Raw genomic sequence first — 21,520 nt, 5'->3', positions numbered from 1 at the left:
AGAGCAGTGGAAGCCATTGAACCCAGAAGAGAAGAAGAGATACGACCGGGAATTCCTGTTGGGTTTCCAGTTCATCTTTGCCAGCATGCAGAAGCCCGAGGGTTTGCCCCATATCAGCGATGTGGTCTTGGAAAAGGTCAGTCCTCCCTTTCCAGCTGGGATCACCAGATGTCCCGCAGACGTTTCCTTTTGTTTTACTTGGCATGGTGTGTCCAGAGAGTCTACCCTCTCTGGACAACTGCACAAGGTTGGGCATTGACTGGGTGGTGGGGGATGTCGGTGCACATCCCAAAGGGCAAAGAAGGGGAACTGGCTATCTGGTCTGATTGAACTGGCTACTGATTAGAGTCTGGGCCCAATTCAAAGTGCTGGTTTAGACCTACAAAGCCTTAAACGGCTCAGGACCACAATACCTCAAGAACTGCCTCTTTCCATATGAACCTACCTGGATCCTGAGATCATCTTCTGAGGCCCTTCTTCGTGTGCCCCCTCCTCGAGAGGTTCGGAGGGTGGCAACGTGAGAATGGACCTTCTCTGCAGTGGCTCCTATCTGTGGCATGCTCTCCCCAGGGAAGTTTGCCTGGTGCCTTCATTCTACACTTTTCTTTCTTCTTCTTTGGCGATCAATCGTAGCCGAGTAAGATTGTCTTCCATAAACACGGTTTTAACAATGAGTCCCTAAGTGACTGTGGAGGCCAATTCTGGATCCACATGTCCTTTCACAGTGCGGACATAGGTTTCCTGGTGGGAGTTGATCACGGTATGGATTAGCTAAGCATGCCTTCCTCTTAGCATGTTTCTCCCTTTCATCCTGAATTCGAGTGTCTTTAAAACCCATGTCACCTTTGGTAAAGGCTGTTCTCCAATTGGAACACTTTCAGGCAAGTGTTCCCCAATTGTTGGTGTTTATATTACATTTTTTAAAATTTGCCATGAGACACTCTTTAAACCTCTTTTGTTGACCACCAGCATTACGCTTTCCATTTTTAAGTTCAGAATAGAATAGTTGCTTTGGAAGATGATAATCGGGCATCCGCACAACATGACCAGTCTAACGAAGTTGATGTTGAAGTTGATGTGGGTGGCGCTGTGGTCTAAACCACTGAGCCTCTTGGGCTTGCCAATCAGAAGGTTGGCGGTTCAAATCTGTACAACTGGGTGAGCTCCTGTTGCTCTGTCCCAGCTCCTGCCAACCTATACACCTTTAGGCGGCAGGCAAAAATGTTCCTTTTTAATCAGGCCTTTGCTTAACTGATCAACATCTTACACCCTTTAAAAGGTGGCTCTATTTGGGGGTGGGTTATTGGATTGTTTTTATTTTTGATGTTGTGATTTTTATTGTGATTTTTATACTATATACCTCTGGGTATAGGGTGGTATATAAATTCAATAAATAAATGAATGAATGACTCTCATTGGCATCAGCTCGTGTTAGGCCAAGACCTATGGTGGTTTCTGAAAAGTAGAGTTTTAGGCATGTTCGGAGGCAAAACTTTGAAGATTTTAGCTGCACAACCTTCAGACTTTCAGAACCTGTCTTATCTTTTGTGTGTTTTTCTCCCTGCCCCTTGACTTAACAGGCAAATAAGATGCCCTTGCGACCTCTGGACCCCGTGCGCCTGAGCACCATGAATTGTGGACCAGATTTCACACCCTCCTTTGCCAACCTGGGGCGCCCAACGCCACCTAACCGTGGACCGGTATGTACCATCACACCGTGTCTTGTCTTCTGGCTTGTATCCCCTGCCAGCTTTGTCTGCATGATGAACTCCAAGTTAGTGCCATCGTGTCTGGGCCACTGATGCTCTGTGATGGAACTGAGTATCTGAGCAGGCAGGCAGGCACACCTGCTTGCTCCCCCATCTGTTGGAGCCAAGCATACTGGGAGGCAGGCTAGCATCATGCTGGCAGCGCCACCTCTACGCCAGTGCTTCTTTGTGCTGGGGGGCAGGTTGAGTGGCATCTGAAAAGTGCTGGCATCACTTCTCCCCCTTTGCTTCCACAGCCTGCAGGGCCAGGGCAGCGCCGTTCTCAGCAAAGCCTGAGGAAGGAGCCTCGGAAGATTATCGCTGTAGCGTCCCTGAACGAAGATGTCAAGCTCAACAAGGCTGAGAAGGCCTGGAAGCCCAGCAGCAAGCGGGCAAGTGAGCCAGAGGATCCTGAAAATTTAAAAACTCAGGTAAGGACTTGCATGACCTCATCTGTACCCTCACACTTTCCTGGTTGGTGAGTCTCCTACTAGCTGCTTATAGATTCACATGCTCTCTCACTTCTCATATGTAAAGTTCCCCTTTTTCCTTCCGTAGTTTGCTCAAACCCTAGCTTAGTGTGGCCACCCACCAAGTGATTAGAGCTGAAGTCAATTACATGAAGCCCTGATTTGCATGCACCAATTTTTAACCAACATTTTAAACCTCAGCTTTAAACAATTGTAGTTAGCTCTAACTATAATTGGTCCCAATGCTGATGTACAGTGGAACTTTGGTTGTCGAATATAATCCGTTCGGGAAGACTGTTCGACTTCTGAAACATTCGGCAGCTGAGGCTCAAAGGGTTATCGGCAATTCCCATTGAGAAAATGGAAAAACACGCTGCGGAACCTGTTTGACGTCTGAGGTGCATTCAAAAATTGAAGCAATTTCTTCCGGGTTTTCGCCTTTCGGGTTCCGAAATGTTCGGTTTCCGAGACACTCAAAAACCAAGGTTCCACTGTACCACTAAATGAGGGTAAGAGCAGGCCATAGAAAGGGCGCGTGTCTCTGTAATTTATGTGGTTGAGACTGTGAATTTTACATCTGAAATAGACCACCAGGGTACAAAAAAGAGGTGGGGAAATAACCTCTTGCTTTCTTTCCAAGTGCTTTACGTTTTGCATTTTATTTCTGAAGGGTACCCCCCCAAAAAAAGAAAGTGGTGAAAAACAGCTGGGTGGTGGTGGATGTCATTCAGTAACTTGCATTTTAGCTCACCAACAACTTAATCTGGATACTGGTATTTTGGAAGACATTCTTGCTCCAGTCTCTGTGCTTGCCTCAGAGGAAAATGCGAGTGCTTGCTTTGCTCCCTGGAGGGAAGAAAGCCATGCCCTCCGTGGTTTTCTTCCAGGCTCCTTTCCCTGAACCTCTGGGACAGGGTTCATTCCTGCTGGAGTTCCAGCCTCCTTTACTTCCTTTGGGGTCTGAACTCTTCCTTTGAGGTGGCAGAGATTTCAAAAGCTCCCCCCCCAAAAAAAAGACACTGAAAAGAAATTGGGAGGAATTTCCAATGCATTTTATTTTTCTGTGGAACATAGTCCATTTCTTAAGTTCATTAAGGAACAATGAATAGATGGCAATTTCAAATACAGTCTTTAGGCAAGTGTGGCAGTTTGAAAGGGTTTAGCTTTGCTTACTAAATACAAGTAAAACAAACATGCTAAATTGCCACACTCTATAGAGAAGTGGTTGTGAACGCCCCTAGGGAGCAGTGGGATTACACAGGGGGTAGCAGTAATAGGGGGTAGCAGGTGGTGCTGTGGGTTAAAGCCTCAGTGCCTAGGACTTGCCGATCGAAAGGTCGGCGGTTCGAATCTCCTGCGGCGGGGCGCGCTCCCGCTGCTCGGTCCCAGCGCCTGCCAACCTAGCAGTTCGAAAGCACCTCCGGGTGCAAGTAGATAAATAGGGACCGCTTACCAGCGGGAAGGTAAACGGCGTTTCCGTGTGCGGCTCTGGCTCGCCAGAGCAGCGATGTCACGCTGGCCACGTGACCCGGAAGTGTCTCTGGACAGCGCTGGCCCCTGGCCTCTTGAGTGAGATGGGCGCACAACCCCAGAGTCTGTCAAGACTGGCCCGTACGGGCAGGGGTACCTTTACCTTTACCTTTACTAGCAGTAATAGAAATCGGGGATGCTGGAGGCTTAAACGACACTCGGACTCCGAAAAGCTGGTATCAACAGGAACAAGTTAATCAGTCTTGTTGCAAATAGTTCCAATTGGATTTTGAATACATGTGCAAGTAATTGTTACTGTTTTGAATGTTATGTGTCAGTATCTTCCTTAGTGGGTTGTGTAGATCACTATTCTGAATAATGCCTTTTATAGGGTAGGGGGCACTGGGGATGTGTTTATGGCACCCGGGGTGGTGGCCCAAAATTTTTATGGACCCACTGCTCTAGAGCAGGGTTTCTGAAACTTGGGCCTTGGGCTATTTTTTTGGACTACAACGCCCATCATCCCTAGCTAGCACCACCAGTGGTCAGGGATGATGGGAATTGTAGTCCAAAAACAGCTGGAGATCCCAAGCTTGGGAAACCCTTCTCTAGAGCATTGGGGGAAAATGTTAAAAGAAAACCCCAATTCAGAATTATTGGAAAACCCACGTGGCTGCTCCCAAGATTAAAACATAGAAGATAAAGGAAAATGATATGGTGGCCAAGATTCAGAAGGGGTGAATGCGTTTTCATGCCCTCAGCACTTGTGGGGAGACTCGTGGGGAAAGGAAAGATGGTTGCCACCTTCCAGCCCCTGTGGATTTGCTTTCCTCTTGGCTTGGGATGGGCTCGTGTGTGCTCTCCTTCGCTTGCCCAGTTCATTCCAGCAAACTCAGCCCTGGGCAGAGCAGAGCAGAGCAGCCAGGAGCTGCTTGCCCTCCCTACCAGCTTGCTGGGCTGGCAGGTTTCTGAGCTCCCACGTCCACACCTGCAGAAGGAAGGAACGGGTGGAGCAGGACAGGTGTCTCTGTGTGTGTTTATGCCAAGCTTACCTTGCTGACGGCGCCTGGGTGTTTCCTCCCCACAGGAGCTGTTCCGGCGTGTGCGCAGCATTCTGAACAAGCTGACGCCGCAGATGTTCCAGCAGCTGATGAAGCAAGTCACCGAGCTGTCCATCGACACCGAGGAACGCCTCAAGGGCGTCATCGACCTCATCTTCGAGAAGGCCATCTCTGAGCCAAACTTCTCTGTTGCCTATGCCAACATGTGCCGTTGCCTTATGGGGGTGAGTGCTTCCACCTCTCTCTGGGCTGCTGAGGGCCTCTGATTCCTGCTCGGGATGGGAAGAGGCATGGAAATGCTGTTCACTCAGGGCCACGGCTTGGCTATCAAGCCTGTATCCTCACCACCCTTAAAGGACCTTTGGAGAGAGGCTGGCAGTGTGTCCCAAAAGCACCAGGCTAGAGGACACTGTCAGGCAGATCTTGCATCCAGTCTCCAAGAATGGTTGCCTTTGGTTGGGGGGAGGGCAGTCAGATCTCCGGTTACGAATCGGATGGGCCCCACAGGAGTTTGCTGGTTTAGAGCACGTGAGCTCATCCCTAACTGCTGCAAACACAAGAATTTACAGGCTGCATGCGAATATGAAACAGAGCTGTAGCATTAGAAAGCTGGGATAGCTCTGTTTCTTACTATGTTTGAACTATTTCATTTCCCATGGAAAGAAATTGTAGCCAAAGTAGCACACCTTGATTTTATATATGTACAAGATAGGGTCAGAAATTGGCCCAAGGGGCCGCTTGCAAATAATGGTTGCATAGCTTACCATTTGAGCAGTTTTTGTAAAAAGAGGTGCCTGGGTGTAGATTTCAGTTTCAAGTTTCTGTTCTCTCCCTTTGGCTCGTTGCCGTAAAGATGCAAAGAGTCTGGAATTCACTCCCTTATCCACAATTACATGGCTGCAATGCATTGATACATTTATTTCTATTTGCTTACTATGCATTTTGTTCATGTATTTTCGTTTCGATCCTGTGCGTTTCCTCAGTGCACGTTGAAAGATGAGCTGTGGCTCGTGGAAAAGGCTTGTGGGTTGAGGTGGGGGAGATCAGAACTGGGGCTTCCAGCCCACTCTGCTGGCAGTAGAGGGCCAGTTGGAAACTGTCTGAAACTGCTTCCCATTGTGACTCGTGTCTGTCCCTGCTCTAGCTGAAAGTCCCCACTACTGACAAGCCGACCGTGATGGTCAACTTCCGCAAGGTACTCCTGAACCGGTGCCAGAAAGAGTTTGAGAAAGACAAGGACGATGACGAGATTTTTGAGAAGAAGCAAAAGGAGATGGATGACACAGCTGGTGTGAGTTGAGCTTGAAACGTGGGCAGGGTGTGTGCATGAGAAAAAGGTTCTCCACCCCTGGGTTCCAGTGATTTATGGAAGTAACAACTGTGAAATACGTATGCACAAATACAGAGATAGGGGTAATCAAGTTCAGCTCTCGGGTCCTTCTGACCTCTACCCCTGTTCCGTCCGCAGCCCGAGGAGAGAGCTCGTCTGAAGGAGGAGCTGGATGACGCCCGGGACAAGGCCCGTCGGCGCTCCCTGGGCAACATCAAGTTCATCGGGGAGCTCTTTAAACTGAAGATGTTGACCGAAGCCATCATGCATGACTGTGTGGTGAAGCTGCTCAAGAACCACGACGAGGAATCACTCGAGTGCTTATGCCGGCTGCTCACCACCATTGGCAAGGACCTGGACTTTGAAAAGGCCAAGGTATGGCCTTGCCCATTGTTCAGAAATGCAGCTTTTCATAGCACACGAGAATACACATCCCAGATTGCACTGCCCTTTCGCTTCATGTTGGACACCAGCAGAGCGGTTTCTCTGCTGCTGCTTCTCCCCTGGCCTTCCCCTCTTGAGATGCTGGCTTCACAGCTCTTGCTTAGAGCCTACAGGGTTCTGCCCTCCATGCTTTGGTGCCAGATTGGAAATGCCAAGTATAGCTCTAGTCTGGAGGATCCTCCTGTTGTCATTGAACTACATCTCCCATCATTCACCAGCATTGGCCAACTTAGCTGGGGCTGATGGGAGTTGGAGCCCCGGTCATATTTGGAGGGTTGCAGGTTCCCAGTCCCTGGCATGGCACAACTGCTTAACCTGGCAGGCTTTCCTTGCATTTCCCGGGAAGGTTTAAATTTGGTGCTCATAATCTGACATGGGAGAAGGGGAAAGGCAGGAATTGGCAGAGAGGCTTTAGCAGCAGAGCTGGGAGATGGCTGCATGCCACTTGACAGCCATCTCCCAGTTCTGCTGCTAAAGCCTCTTGCTCAGGAAGAAATGTGCAGTCATTGCCCAACTATACAGCTCCCTTTTTTCTGTAGCTACTTGTGATGCCTATTGGAGAGTTTCAAGGGAGCAGCCTCCCCCAGCCAAGCTACTTTGCAGGGTGGCGAGAACTGTGCCCAGGACTAGATATTTCCCAGACAGACAGAGGCCAGGCAGCTGGGCTGAGGAAAATCTGTCTCTTCTCCCCAGCCCACAAACATTCAAGGAACCGGCTACCCCTGCCCTGGCTTCTACAGGGAACTTGTATAGAAGCTGCTTGTTTCCTTACTTGAACCTCACCTTTCACCATGAGTTGGAAGCCCTCAAGGAGAACGTCTTGCCTTGCTTGCTCCCATCCTTCCTGCAGCACGTAGGCACATTGCTGTCTCTGTTCGTTCATCGTCACTTCTCTCCTTTTCTCCTCTTCCCCACCCAGCCTCGGATGGATCAGTACTTCAACCAGATGGAGAAGATAATCAAGGAGAAGAAAACGTCTTCACGTATCCGCTTCATGCTGCAGGATGTGATTGACCTCAGACGGGTAAGGTGCAGACTGTTGTTCCCTTATGGCCCCCTCCGGGCTAGATGAGAGCCCTGCCCCCTTCCTGGGATAGGCCGGCCTGACTCCGGGTAAGGTGCCTTTCCATCCCAGGGCAACTTGAGTGGGAATGATGGCAGCACGAGCCAACACACACTTCTCTCTCCCCCAGCCCCTTCGACACTGTTGCAGCCTGTAGCCCTTGGCTTGTGCGGCTTATGCAATGGGCTGACAATACCGCAAGCAGCTGTGTTTGGTGCAGGGAGGTTTCCAGCGCTGGCCCTTTTCCTACACCAAAGGGTCCTATGTGCTCAATTTCACCCTGGGAGAAGGTGCTGCCCAGGAGCTGCTCACCTGTGTTCAGGCATTGTTGGACTCCCGTTATACCTGGCCATTGACTATGCTGGCTGGGGTGTTGGAGTTGGAGTCCAACACTGCCTGGAGGGTCACAGATTCTCTAATCCTGATTCACACCCAGCGGCCTTAAGATTGCAGTTCCAAGTGTCACACACAAATGGCTGCTTTGCTTCCAGTATGTGAATTACAGAAGCTGTAGGGGTGAGGGGTCAGGCTATTGGAAGCGCTGCAGGGGCTCTCAACTGTTGCAAGGGGAAGGGCTGCCTGCTTGGAAGGGGTCACACGAAAAGCCCCCATTGCATGTTGGGTTGCTGAGCATTCCCCTTGCATGGGCCTCCTGCCAAGCAATGCTTTAATGCCTGGATAGCTCAGGACTCGCTTCCGTTCCATTCTCTCTTACTGCAATTACTGGACAAGTTCTCTTTCCAGAGGTTTGAAATAGAGCTGCCCTTGTCAGGCGTAGAGCTTAAGAGACATAACACATGAGAAACAGGGCAGCCTTCCCCAGATATTTGGGGTGGTGCTATCGCTTAGTTGGTAGAGCAATGTGCTTTGAAAGCAGAAGCAGGTCCCAAGGTCAATTGCTGGCATCCCCAAGTAGAACTGGGAAAGATCCCTGCCTGAAACCATGAAGAGCATCTGCAAGTCTGTGTAGACAACACTGAGCTGCATCACCACCACCAATCATCATTATGCCACTGCCCATCTGACTTGGTTGTCCCAGCCAGCTCCCAACAAAATATTAAAATAAAGTGTCAAACATTAAAAACTTCCCGATATGGGGCTGCTTTCAGATGTCTTCTAAAATTTGTGTAGTTGTTTATGCCCTTGACATCTGGTGAGAGGGCGTTCCACAGGGCGGGCGCCACTACCAAGAAGGCCCTCTGCCTGGTTCCCTGTAACCTCACTTCTCACAGGGAAGGAACTGCCAGAGGGCCCCCAGAGCTTGATGGTCTGACTTTGTAAAAGGCATCTTCTTGTCCTCTTACAATGTTGCTGGACTGCAAGTACCATCAGTCCCGCTGGCTGGAGATGATGGAGGCTGTGGTCTTTAACAACACCTTCATCTGGCCAGATTAAGAGGTGGTGGAGGGAAGGACAAAGGGTGTATGTTTAGAGCAGTGTTTCCCAACTTTGGGTCTCCACCTATTTCTGGACTCCAACTCTCATCCCTAGCTAGCAAGATAAGTGGTCAGGGGTGATGGGAATTGTAGTCCAAAAACAGTTGAAGACCCAAGGTTGGGAAGCACTGGTTTAGAGGTCAGTTGCAAGAACAGCGACCAGGTGGACTGGCCGCTGGTGCTGTGGGTCTGGAAGGGAACCTGAGCCCAGAGGCTGGTCCTGGCTAGACCAACAGAGAAGCTGGTGTTGCCTGTCTCTCGCACCTCCCTTGCCTTCACATGCCAAGCGTTCTGGGTGCTGTAACCTCTCCCCTTGCTTTCCTCTTTGCCTCTTGCAGAACAGTTGGGTGCCAAGGAGAGGGGACCAGGGCCCCAAGACCATTGACCAGATCCACAAAGAAGCTGAGATGGAGGAGCACCGTGAACACATCAAAGTTCAACAGCTGATGTCCAAGGGATCAGATAAGAGGAGAGGGCCTCCAGGCCCATCGTCCGCAGGTGGGTGGGTTGGTCGCCTTCTCAGTTTCTGGATCCATTGCTGCCTTGTGGAGGCCACCCGCTTTTAATGCCCCTGGAAGAGAGAGCAGCTTTGGGACGCCCCAAGTTAATTGTGTGTCTATGTGCGTGATGCAGCTGGGCGCCACCGAAAGATGTGCCCCTGGCGTAGCTCGTCCTTAAAAATTAGGCGAAATTATTGATTTTATTCATTTTCATAAAATTTATACACCACTTGATTGGAAAAAGAAAAGTCAGAGTGGTGTACAAAAAGATGAAATAACAAAATTTATGGACTTCGGATCCATGGTGGTGGTTAAACAGAGCTTCCCAGTTTAGAAGCAGTATGCTACTGAACATCATAGAATCATAGAGTTTTGAAGGGAACCCAAAGGTCATCTAGTCCAACACCCCCCCCCCCCCCCCCGCAATGCAGGAATCTCAACTACAGCACCCGTGACAGTTGGGCATCCAACCTCTGCCCACCTCCCAAGAGAAACCATTCCACTGTCAAACAGCTCCTGCTGTCAGAAGGTTCTTCCTGGTGTTTAGTCGGAATCTCCTTTCTTGTAACGTGAAGCCGTTGGCTTGAGTCCTACCCTCCAGATCAGGAGAAAACAAGCTTGCTCCATCCTCTGTGTAACAGCCCTTACTGAACTGAATAGGCTTTTGGGCTGATCCTGCCAGACTTTCTCTTTTTTTCTTTTTTTAAGCCAGCCCCAAGTTGCCACACCTTTTTGGCCTTTGATAGACTCTCTTGTTCCAATAGGAACAGTAGACATGTGTACCAATTCATGGGTGGCCTGCCATGGTTATAGGCTGTCACAAATGATAGACCTTGACTCAGCTGTCTCTGCAGGTGGCCGGGGCAGCCAAGTTTCAGATGACGGCTGGAACACCGTCCCCATCAGCAAGGGCAACAGGCCGATTGACACCAGCAGGTTAACAAAAATCACCAAGGTAAGCTGCTGGGTTGGAGTGGGTTTTTTGGGGTAGGGGAAAGTGCTTGTTTTTTGTGCATTAGGGAATCGTGGCCTTTTTCAACTTAAAGTGACAGTTTCTATTGGTTGCGAAAGACGAGAGAATTAAAAAAACCCACTTAGGATAAGGCTACCTGCCTGAGTCAGCTCAATTCATGTGCTTGATCTGTGTCCCTCTGATGGGAATTGTAGTCTAAAATATCTGTAGGGCACCAGATTGGGGGAAGACTATATTTAAACTCTGGGCAACAAAGGATTGAATGCAGGCGAGCACATAGAATTGCACACATGAGTGGGTGGACTGGCTGGCTGAGGAGCAGCAGATTGTTTGTGCACTCTATCTAGCATAGAAAGCAAACAGGTTACCAGATGTGGGGTGGAATCCTGTACCTCTCCTACCAGCCCTGCATCAGGCTAGTGGCATTTGTAGGCTGATTTACAAGCCTGTACTAACTAACTTGTTTATCCTTGTAAAATTGAGTTTTTTATGACTTCTGTGGTGGTTGATGGCGCTGTTGTTGACATGGAGGGATAGGGAAGGAGGAATACATATGGAGGCTGACATCTAGTAGGGGTTGGGCAATCCAGAAAGCATTCTGTCATTGTTAAGTAGATGGGTTGGGTGCTTCTTTGGCTGCCTCTGATGGTGAATGAATTGCCGCCTCCTCTCTCCTTGCCCCCTCCCAGCCAGGTTCAATCGACTCCAACAACCAGCTCTTTGCACCCGGCGGGCGTCTGAGCTGGGGGAAGGGCAGCAGTGGTGGTTCGGGTGCCAAGCCTGCCGAACCAGGTAAGTGCAGCTGGCGCAACGAAGGGTTTGCAAAGTGGGCGGTGCTTCTGCAGCTCTTTGGTCCTCTAACCCGCTGTCTTACCTGTCCTTTCTTTGCCCAGCGCCTGACTCCAACCGGCCAGCCACAAGTACCTTGAATCGCTTCTCAGCCTTACAGCAGTCGGCTCCTGCAGAGAGCCAGGACGTGCGGCGTGTGGTGCAAAGGTCCGTCTCATTCCCACTCTTACTTAGATTCTCGCCCCCTGCCAGGTCCATCCTGCTGTTCCAAGCACCTTAGGTGCATTTTTGGATTTTGCATTTGCTCAAGGGGAGGAAAGTATTTGAGGAGGCGCTTTCGCCAACGCATGAGCTCCTAAACCTCCTTACGTGCGAATAGGGCATGGCTGGCTGCAGATGTTGGTTAGGAATACCAAAAACAGATACAGTGGTACCTTGGGTTACATACGCTTCAGGTTACAGAACTGCTAACCAAGAAATAGTACCTCAGGTTAAGAACTTTGCTTCAGGATGAGAACAGAAATGGTGCTCTGGCGGTGCGGCAGCAGCAGGAGGCCCCATTAGCTAAAGTGGTGCTTCAGGTTAAGAACAGTTTCAGGTTAAGTACGGACCTCCGGAACAAATTAAGTACTTAACCCGAGGTACCACTGTAGATCAGAGTGGGGGAATAAATCCCCACCTTGCAACTTGAATAAAGTATTCTAATAAGTTTGCGTAGTTTGATACATGTACTTTATCCTGACTCTCCCTCCTGCCTCCCCATTTTATGTAATTTGGAACTGCATGGGACACTTGAGCATCCAGGGAGAATGCAGGGAAGCAAGATAGAAATTGATGTGGAGGTTTCTTCCTGGAGCCTTCCAGCCTCTGTGCCACTTGCCTCATCACCCTCTGCCACCAGCAGTGCCAGTGGTCAGGGATGATGGGAGTTGTAGCCCAACAATGCCTGAAGGGCCACAGACTCCCCAGCCTTCCTTTGTTTTTGTAGTCTTGGGACACATTGATGGCATTCTGGGAAGGACCATAAATCTGCTAGAGTGCTCTCCAAACAGAGGGTCACAGGCTCAACTCTGCCCATCTCCGGTTAAAGAATCATAGAGTTGGGAAGGACCCCAAGAGTCATCTAATCCAACCCCCTGCAAGGCAGAAATCTCAACTAAAGCAGTCATGTCAAATGGCCGTCCAACCTCTGCTTAAAAACCTCCAAGGAAGGAGATCCACAACCTCCCAAGGAAGTCCAGTAAGAGTTCAACAGCTCTTACTGTCAGAAACTTTCTCCTGATGTTTAGTCGGAATCTCCTTTCTTGTAACTTGAAACCATTGGTGCGAGTCCTACCCTTCGGAGCAAGAGAAAACAAGCTTGTTCCCTCTTCCATGTGACAACCCTTGAGATACCTGATATCGTATCTCCTCCCAGTCTCCTCTTTTCCAGAATAAGCATGGCCAGCTCCTTCATCCATTCCTCATAAGGCTTGGTTTCCAGGGAATCATAGGCCTGGCAAGAGCCTCTACCTAAGACCTCTTGAGTAGGCAGAACCAGGCTGGATTAGATGAATGGTCAGCATAGGGCAGCCTTCCCTAACCTGCTGCCCTCCAGCTGCTACAACCTGCAATTTCCCGCTGTGCTAGCTGGAACTTTTAATCCACTACATCAGGAGGGCACCGGGTTGAGGGGAGGGTATTATAGAACTTTGCCCTTTTCTTCCCTTCCCATCTTTCTGTTTTTCGTTCTGTGCTGGTCCTGAGTGAGACCCCAGCCGCCTGGCAAGTGTTTGTCTGGCATTCAGTGCAGTTTCACCTGAACTCTTGTGTGGTCTCCTTGCAGAAGCAGCAGTAGCCGCGACCGCTCAGAAAAGGGCGGCGAACGAGGGGACCGCTTGGAGCGTGAGCGGCCAGAGAGGGGCGATCGCCTCGAGCGGTCAGAGAGGCCGGAGCGGTCGGACCGGAACAGGACCCCTGTCACCAAGCGTAGCTTCAGCAAGGAGATGGATGACAGGAGCCGGGAGCGAGAACGAGAGCGGCAAGGGGTCCTCGAGACAGTGCGCAAAGTGGCCAGCATGACCGAGGAACGGGACCGAAGCAGGGAACCTGGTGAGTGGCGGGAAGGTGTGCGGGGTTGAGTGGGCGGTGGCCTCCCCCCGCCGCTTTCCCATTTGGTCCAGGACCAGTGCTGACCTCACGCTCCCTCTGTCTCTGCAGCAAAGCGTGAGCCAGTGGCCCCTGAGCCCCCCGCCAAGCCTGCCTTGTCTGAGGAGGAGCTAGAGAAGAAAGCCAAGGCCATCATTGAGGAATACCTGCACATCAACGACATGAAGGTTTGTGCTGCAGAGAAGTGGCAGGAGCAGATCATTTAATGGAAACTGCGGAATGGGACGCAGGACATGGATATTATACTTGATATTTTATCAGAGGGCAGTAGATAAATACGGGTTTGTGGTTTGGCACTAGGATTTTTTTTGGGGGGGGGGAGGATTCTGAAGAGCAGGTTGGAATCCCTGCTCAGCTGCTAAGAGTCTTGTATATTGAGCAATTTTCTTAGATAGGAAGCATAGCAGATTAAAGAACTTTCAGGTGGCAAATCATTTGCCTTTTCAATTCCAAAACTGCTTCTGTGACCCACTCCCCTTGAACTCCTGGAAGCTTACCAGTGGTTCATTGATGCTTGGAGGGCAACATGGATGCACAGCCATGGCGGAGGGGAATGCTGAGCACCGTCCGCTGGGTCTAACAGGCTGCATTGATGCCTCCTGTTAACAGAGAGGCCCCTGGAAGGACCTGTTCAGATTCACAAGTTAAGGGATTGGTTCGTTGGAGGGGGTCAGTCTTGGACCAAGGGAAGCTTGGGTTGAAATTGCTGCTTATCATGAAGCTCACTGAGCTATCATAGGCTGAGGGTGTTTTACTAGTCCAGCATAGCCCACGGGTAAAATTGGGGCAGATGGAGAGGGAGAGCTAAGGGCGTAACAATATATCACTGCAACAAGCACGTGCTTAAATCAAAGGAGCAGTATTCTGCATGACATTCTCTTAAGGAGAGCGGCTCCCGTTTTGGGTTGTTGCCCTGAAATATTGCACGAGCTGAAACTCTCTTAACAGGTCCTTGGATTCCTCCCTGCAACAGGGTGGGCTTGGGCCAGATCTCACCAGCCCAAGGTGCAGCCTTTGCTATGAGATGTTTGCGCTAAGCTCTCCCCCTTCTCTGCCCGCTTCTTGCAGGAGGCTCAGCAGTGTGTCCAGGAACTGAACTGCCCCTCCCAGCTCTACATCTTTGTGCGGAACGGAATCGAGTCCACGCTGGAGCGGAGCACGATTGCCCGCGAGCACATGGGGATGCTGCTCTACCACTTGGTTAAAGGAGGCATCCTCTCCAAGGAACAGTACTACAAAGGGTAATGGAGCCCCAGTACGAAATTTTTTTGGGGGGGGGGCATGCACAACACAAAGGTGGTCTCTGACAGCTGCACTATCCAGTCTAGGTCCTTTGCACACACACTGACTGCCCCCTCCCTTCCTTTTCTACCCCTAGGCTGCATGAGATCCTGGAGATTGGTGAAGACATGGAGATTGATATCCCACACATATGGCTGTACCTGGCGGAGATCATAACTCCCATTCTGAGAGAAGGTGGCATCCCCATGGAGGAGCTGTTCAGGTGAGCTGGAACCTCTTTCCTTCCCTCCCCATGGGCTTTCCTCTCTTTTCCATCCCCACCCCCCACCAGTGAATGACCTTCCTGTGGTCTTTTCAGGGAGATTGCCAAGCCTTTGGTACCTATTGGCAAGGCCACGACTCTGCTGCTGGAGATCCTGGGCCTGCTTTGCAAAGGGATGGTAAGTTGCTCTCCTTCATGCCCTGGTTAACCTTGTCCGTTGGTCCCCCGGAGAGTGCATGTTGTGATTGGTGAGCAGCCATAAAATGTTATTGGTGCCTTTCTATGCTTGTTTTCCTCTGCTTGTTTACGGAAAAACAAGCTAATTCCGCCTCCCACCCTGAGCAGGGGAGCTCAGCTGTGGACTGGAGCAATTGGCTCCTGTTGCCTCGAAGGCAAAGATGCAGAAATTCCGTGGGTCTCTCTGCTCTGGAACGGAGTGATGGAGACACTTTGCCTCTCAGCCAAGCAAAAAGCAGGCAACTGGTCTGCCGGAGCTAAGGGAATTTGCCTCCTCTGTTTCCTCTCCTCTTCACACTCGCTTCCAAATGTGGCCAGAGGAAAACTTGCACATCATGTATTTTTTAGGTGCAAAAAATTGCCACCCACAAGGAGTGGTTTGCTATCACACACACAAAAAAAACAAATTCAAAGGTTTGTGGGAATCAAGTAGTTAATCGCAATTAGAGTTCCAACATCAACAAACATTTCAAAATTAAAAAAAAGAAAGATCCAGGATGACTTTAGATAAGAGGCACCACAAAGCAGCATCTAGCCCTCCTCCTTTGGCTGTGCTTGTTTTAAGTAACTTTTACCCCTTTAATTAGTTCCTTCCTGTTCATTGGCATGTCTATTGAATTGCTGAATCAGCCTTTTGGAAGGAATGTGTTAATTAGTGGTTTCTTACTTGCTTGAGGCTGAGAATGGGGGTCTTGCCAGAACCTCCATGCACATTGCCCAGGCTTGCGCCCTGAGGAGGTCACTTCGCTGCTACTGACGGAGCAGATTAGTTTCACCCCTGGAGGCGCACTTGTATTGTTATAATTTTGCATCTAAAAAAACCATGTATGGCAAGCACAAGGTGGAGGGGTTCTTCTTAGAATAGAATCATAGAATCATAGAGCTGGAAGAGACCACAAGGGCCATCGAGTCCAACCCCCTGCCAAGCAGGAAACACCATCAGAGCACTCCTGACATATGGTTGTCAAGCCTCTGCTTAAAGACCTCCAAAGAAGGAGACTCCACCACACTCCATGGCAGCAAATTCCACTGTCGAACAGCTCTTACTGTCAAGAAGTTCTTCCTAATGTTTAGGTGGAATCTTCTTTCTTGTAGTTTGGATCCATTGCTCCGTGTCCGCTTCTCTGGAGCAGCAGAAAACAACCTTTCTCCCTCCTCTATGTGACATCCTTTTATATATTTGAACATGGCTATCATATCACCCCTTAACCTCCTCTTCTCCAGGCTAAACATGCCCAGCTCCCTTAGCCGTTCCTCATAAGGCATCGTTTCCAGGCCTTTGACCATTTTGGTTGCCCTCTTGTTTTGTGTTTTTACATTGTGATTTTACATTGTAACCACCCAGGCACCTGCAGGTATAGGGCGGTACACAAATTTAATAAATAATAGCTACCTATTGAGGGTGGACGTAGTGGTGAAGCTGGGCTTGCAAGTGTCTTGGATGAAATGTTCCTAAAGTGGTCCCTGTTCCCCTGTAGAGCCACAAGAAGGCAGGGACTCTGTGGAGAGAAGGTGGCCTTAGCTGGAAGGAATTCCTGCCCGAGGACCAGGATGTCAATAAGTTCATCACAGAGCAGGTGAGCACAATGAGCTTTGTGGGGGAGGTTGGGGCAGCTCCTGGAGCCGGAAGGGGCTTCAGCTTGGCCCCACAAAGCATCCCCCGCAGGGGCAGCGGGATGCCTGCTTTTGGCATTGCCTGTGGCCCTAACTCTCGCCTCCCTGTTTCTCTCATGCTGCTCAGAAAGTGGAGTACACAATGGGTGACAACTCTGACGCACCCAGCCGCAAGGAGCTCACGTCGGAAGAGCTGTGCAAGCAGCTAGACAAATTATTGAAAGAAAATGCAAATAACCAAAGAATATATGACTGGATTGAGGTGAGTTGGGAAGGGCGAGTGCTGCTGTGCAGAAGAACATGGGGGGTGGGCCTGGGAGGTACCAGGAGGAGGAGGAGGAGACAATTGGAGGGGCAAGTGCTTTCAGCAACTTGGACGGTTTGGAAAAGGGCCCAGACTAATCCATGGCGCACAAGGCTATCGGCGTCCCCTGACCACAGTGGCTGGGGTTTCCCTCTTCTTTTGCAGGCAGTATGCCTCTGCATGTCAGTTATTAGGGAGCGTGCTGTTGCTGTCAGGTCCTGCTTCTGGGCTTCCCACAGGCATCTGATTGGCTATGCTGAGGAAGGGATGTTTGACTAGATGGGCCAGAATCTTCTTAGGTTCTTATAAAGAATCCCTGGAGAAAAGAGGCCTGCCGAGTGGATTCCCATCCCCCACCCCCACTTGTATTGCATTTTATATCCCACTTTTTTCTCCCAAGGAGCTCAAGGTGGTCCCCCCCCCCCCACATATAATCCCCACAGCAACTCTGTGAGGTAGGTTAGGCTGAGAGGCAGTGATTGGCCTCAGTCCCCCCAGTGAACTTCATGGCCAAGTGGAGGTTTGAACCCTGGTCTCTCAGCCCCTTAGTCCACCACACTAGCCGCTCCGCCACACCGGAAGTTTCAGCTTCCTGAATTGGGAGTCTTGCTGCCAAGCGACTCCTGACTTGTCTGGAGAGTTGTGTCCCACAGTCATAAAAGTCCATTCCACTTGGGACTTGACAACAGCTTCTTTGAACTGAGCATGCCATCAGATGCTCCATGAAGCACACCGTTTCATATTCTTAGGAAGCTTTGCCCCTTTTCCTTCTCCAGCTTGGAGAATGGGATTGCTGCCTCCCCGTCCCCCTTTATTGATTAGATGATGGTTGGGGAAATCTGGGTATATCGCTAAACTGGCAGGCCTTCGTGGGGTTGGCTCCCCTACTGGCACATAGAAGCAGCAGCTTCAATCAGGAGGGAAAATCTGCAGATGGAGTTCTGGTTCTGTGTGTAGTTGGTATGGATGTTTTTTAAGTGGATTCCCAGATACTTAGGTTGGCAACTGCAAGCGCTTTCAACCTCTGATGCTTGGCCTCTTCTTTCCCACCAGGCAAACCTGAGTGAGCAGCAAGTCTCATCCAATATGTTTGTCAGAGCCCTGATGACGTCGGCATGCCATTCCGCTGTTGTCTGTAAGTATTGGTGCAAGCCTGTAGTGGCAGGGACTGGGGTGGGGGTGGCTGCATACATGTGTGGCGGTTTAGTGGGAAGTGGGTGTCTCTCCTGTGAGCTGCGTCTGGGGGCTGATGTCTCAGATGAGAGCAGAGCCCAAAAATGCCTTTGGCCCACCATTGTAAGTGACCTGCCAAACAAAAAAACAGCCCCACAACATTGCAAGCCTTCTCTGTGAACTCGTTTACGACACCTGTGTGGAAACACAAAAACGAAGTGAAAACAACCTGTCAAACAGGGAGCAGCCATGCGTGGCGGGTGGTGTTCAGCTTTCTAGCTCTCATTAGTTGATTACAGTGGATAAATAGGAGCATTGTTTATTACATTCAGGCCTGGTGGTTTGTCTGTTTTTATAGACTCCTCCTCTCCCAGTCTAGTTTATTTGGGATTTAATCTGTTTTACTTACCTTGTTGTAACCCACCCTGAGGCTTTAGGATTAAGGGCAGGTATTCAGCCTTCCTTCCTTCCTTCCTTCCTTCCTTCCTTCCTTCCTTCCTTCCTTCCTTCCTTCCTTCCTTTCCTTCCATTTCCTTATTTGGGGGAGCTTGGTGGCGGCCACTGGGATGCCTGCTGAGGGATGGGACCTGGGGCAAAACCCAGCTCACCTTGGAGTAAACTACCCTCTAGGATTCGGATGAGGCAACAGGCAGGGGACCAGGAGGCTGTTATTGGCTGTTTTAGGGGTGCAGTGAGTCTTTGCACAACATCCTTAACTCTGAACATCCTTCTTCCCTACCCCCTCTCCCCTCTTCCTGCCTACAGTCGAGAATCCTTACCGGATGGACAGTCCCGTGATCAAGAGCCGAGCCAAGCTGCTGCAGAAATACCTGAGCGATGAGAATAAGGAGCTGCAGGCCCTCTATGCTTTACAGGCCCTTGTGGTAAAGCTGGACCAGCCAGCAAGTGAGTGTTTTGCCTGGGAAGGCGACCTCCTAGCCTTGTATGCCCAAGCCGCAATAGAGATGAGCTGCCTGTAAATCAGTGTTTCCCAAACTTGGGTCTCCAGCCGTTTTGGACTGCAATTCCCATCTTCCATGACTAGTCCTGCTAGCTATGGAGTTGTAGTCGGAAAACAGCTGGAGACCCAAGTTTGGGAAACACTGCAGTAAAATCAAGAGAGGCAGAGGTGCAGTAGGTTCAGGGAAAGCGCAGTCAAAATGGCTGAAGGACCCCCCCCTCCCCCTTTGAGCAAAAATTTTAACATTTGGGGCTTTTCAGTTCAGGAAAATGGCAAATAAGTGGGGGGTGGGGGGTGACAACATGACAGAGGTGTAATATTCACAGTTATCAGAAAGATAAAACAAAAAAATTCCTTCCAGTAGCACCTTAAAGACCAACTAAGTTAGTTCTTGGTATGAGCTTTCGTGTGCATGCACACTTCTTCAGATACACATGCACACGAAAGCTCATACCAAGAACTAACTTAGTTGGTCTTTAAGGTGCTACTGGAAGGAATTTTTTTTTGTTTTGACTATGGCAGACCAACACGGCTACCTATCTGTAATCAGAAAGATAAATATGGAAAGATTCGGGATAGACAAAAGTACTTTGTCACACAGAGCATAGTTAAACTCTGACATTCACTCCCTCTATGGGATTGATTTAAAAAGAGGGTGGAGACCCAAGTTTGAGGAGCAGCGAGATGGGGGGCTGGTGAAAGAGTGCTTTCTTGTGCCTCCTGGATGGATCCTGCCCGTAGGAGTAGAGAGGAATCAATAATATGATGTTGGTCGTAAGACCCTTCTTCCAAGCATCCAGAGGGGCGAGTCGAGTCGGCTGGCGACCGGCATTTCCCCCCCTGTGTTATTTGACTCCCCTTCCCCCACCCTCTCTCCTGCCGCTTCCAGATCTGCTCCGAATGTTCTTTGATGCCTTGTACGATGAGGACGTGATTAAAGAGGAAGCCTTCTACAAGTGGGAGTCGAGCAAAGACCCGGCCGAACAGCAAGGGAAGGGAGTCGCGCTCAAGTCCGTTACAGCCTTCTACACTTGGCTGCGCGAAGCGGAGGACGAGTCTGACAACAACTGAGCACCCACGTTGTGGGAGGTGGGGCGGATGGACGGACGGAGCCTGCCTGCCTGCTCTGACCCCTCCTCAGAGCCTTGGACTCCCGTGGGGGTGGCAGCGTGGCGGGTTAAGGATACACAGGAACTGGGCGCCGCTCTCCGTACCTTCCTCCCACACAGGACTTCTTTTTCCCCCCCTTATTATTATTTTTTTTTGGTTGGGATTTTTTTTTTTGTTCTTTTGTTTCTGTTTTAACAGCCTGTATTGGTTTGTGTCTGACGATAATAAATTGATGCTGAAGGAGGCGGTAAGTGTTGCTGCTCCGCTCAGCTCCCGAGGCCAATTGCCCCGGGGCGCACCTGGATGATGATTTTAATGAGCGGGGCCCCCCCTCGAAACTTTGGCAGGTGCGAAGCACCCGAAACACATGTCTGTGGAAAGGGGTTGGGGGTTGGGAGAGCCTGATGCCTCTGCTGCTCCCCCCTCCCATCTCCCCTTCCTCCTCCTCCTCCTCCCCAGTTATTGCTGAAATATAGAGAGATTATATAAATATATATATAAAATATAAATATAGACTTATTAAATCTTTTGAGGTTTGAGAGGATAGGACTCTGCTGTCCGCAAACTTTGCCCTCCTGTTCCCATCCGCCCCCCCCCATCCCACTGCCCCCCTCGCACCCTTGGATCACCGCCTGGAATTAACACAAAAGCCTCTTGACGGATGTTGTTGCTTTTTTAAAATAAAAGGCGGGGGGAATCATTTCAAACATCCGCCTTGCTTGGGAGCTGCTGGAGAGTTGCTGGCAGAGGGAATAATATGGGGGTGGGTGGTGTGTTTGCAGCTCTTCAGTTTTGAGGTGGGGGGAGGCTTGCTTCTTTGGGAGGGCCCTCCCAGGTTCCCTTCCCCCCCCACGCCCACACTGAGGCCACGGTTTTGCAACCTGCTTCGCCTGCGATGGATGGTTAGGAGGAGCTGCTCTTGTGATTGAGAGAGCGAGAAAGAAAACAAAACGAGAAAGCGAATGCAAAAATGAAACGAGGATTCGGAATTATCGGTCACATGAATTTGTAAATACTTTTTTCTTTTCTTTTTCTTTTTTTCTTTATGGAGTATTTAATTGAAGATTCAAAAAAGCATCTTTTCACCGTAAACTGGAAATAAAAAAAAGAACATTGCTTAAAAAGGGTGACGTGTTGGCTGGTGTCGCGTCCCTGCCTCCCGCTTCAGCAGGTCTTGTCGAGAGA

General features: G+C 50.0%; 1 protein-coding gene across 36 annotated transcripts in view; it reads left to right on the top strand.

Moving 5' to 3' along the window:
• Window positions 1–20,579, top strand: part of EIF4G1 (eukaryotic translation initiation factor 4 gamma 1) — a 79,002-nt gene extending 58,423 nt beyond the window's left edge. For all 36 annotated transcript variants that reach the window (XM_083739089.1, XM_083739098.1, XM_083739102.1 and 33 more), the window contains 21 exons: window positions 3–136; window positions 1,581–1,700; window positions 2,006–2,179; window positions 4,776–4,973; window positions 5,894–6,040; window positions 6,218–6,454; window positions 7,443–7,547; window positions 9,361–9,520; window positions 10,377–10,477; window positions 11,185–11,287; window positions 11,389–11,491; window positions 13,110–13,375; window positions 13,484–13,599; window positions 14,501–14,673; window positions 14,811–14,936; window positions 15,033–15,114; window positions 16,652–16,750; window positions 16,915–17,049; window positions 18,145–18,226; window positions 19,030–19,170; window positions 20,115–20,579. In XM_083739089.1, the coding sequence (XP_083595215.1) occupies window positions 3–136; window positions 1,581–1,700; window positions 2,006–2,179; window positions 4,776–4,973; window positions 5,894–6,040; window positions 6,218–6,454; window positions 7,443–7,547; window positions 9,361–9,520; window positions 10,377–10,477; window positions 11,185–11,287; window positions 11,389–11,491; window positions 13,110–13,375; window positions 13,484–13,599; window positions 14,501–14,673; window positions 14,811–14,936; window positions 15,033–15,114; window positions 16,652–16,750; window positions 16,915–17,049; window positions 18,145–18,226; window positions 19,030–19,170; window positions 20,115–20,296 (2,984 nt within the window). In that variant the 3' untranslated portion in view covers window positions 20,297–20,579. The remainder of the gene's footprint in view (window positions 1–2; window positions 137–1,580; window positions 1,701–2,005; window positions 2,180–4,775; window positions 4,974–5,893; window positions 6,041–6,217; window positions 6,455–7,442; window positions 7,548–9,360; window positions 9,521–10,376; window positions 10,478–11,184; window positions 11,288–11,388; window positions 11,492–13,109; window positions 13,376–13,483; window positions 13,600–14,500; window positions 14,674–14,810; window positions 14,937–15,032; window positions 15,115–16,651; window positions 16,751–16,914; window positions 17,050–18,144; window positions 18,227–19,029; window positions 19,171–20,114) is intronic.
• The last annotated feature ends 941 nt before the right edge of the window (window positions 20,580–21,520 follow it).

Source organism: Podarcis gaigeae, assembly GCF_964106915.1.
Source record: "Podarcis gaigeae genome assembly, chromosome: 5".
Lineage (NCBI taxonomy): Eukaryota > Metazoa > Chordata > Lepidosauria > Squamata > Lacertidae > Podarcis > Podarcis gaigeae.
The sequence above is the reverse complement of the archived record's forward strand: the minus strand, read 5'-3'. Positions and strand labels throughout refer to the sequence as shown.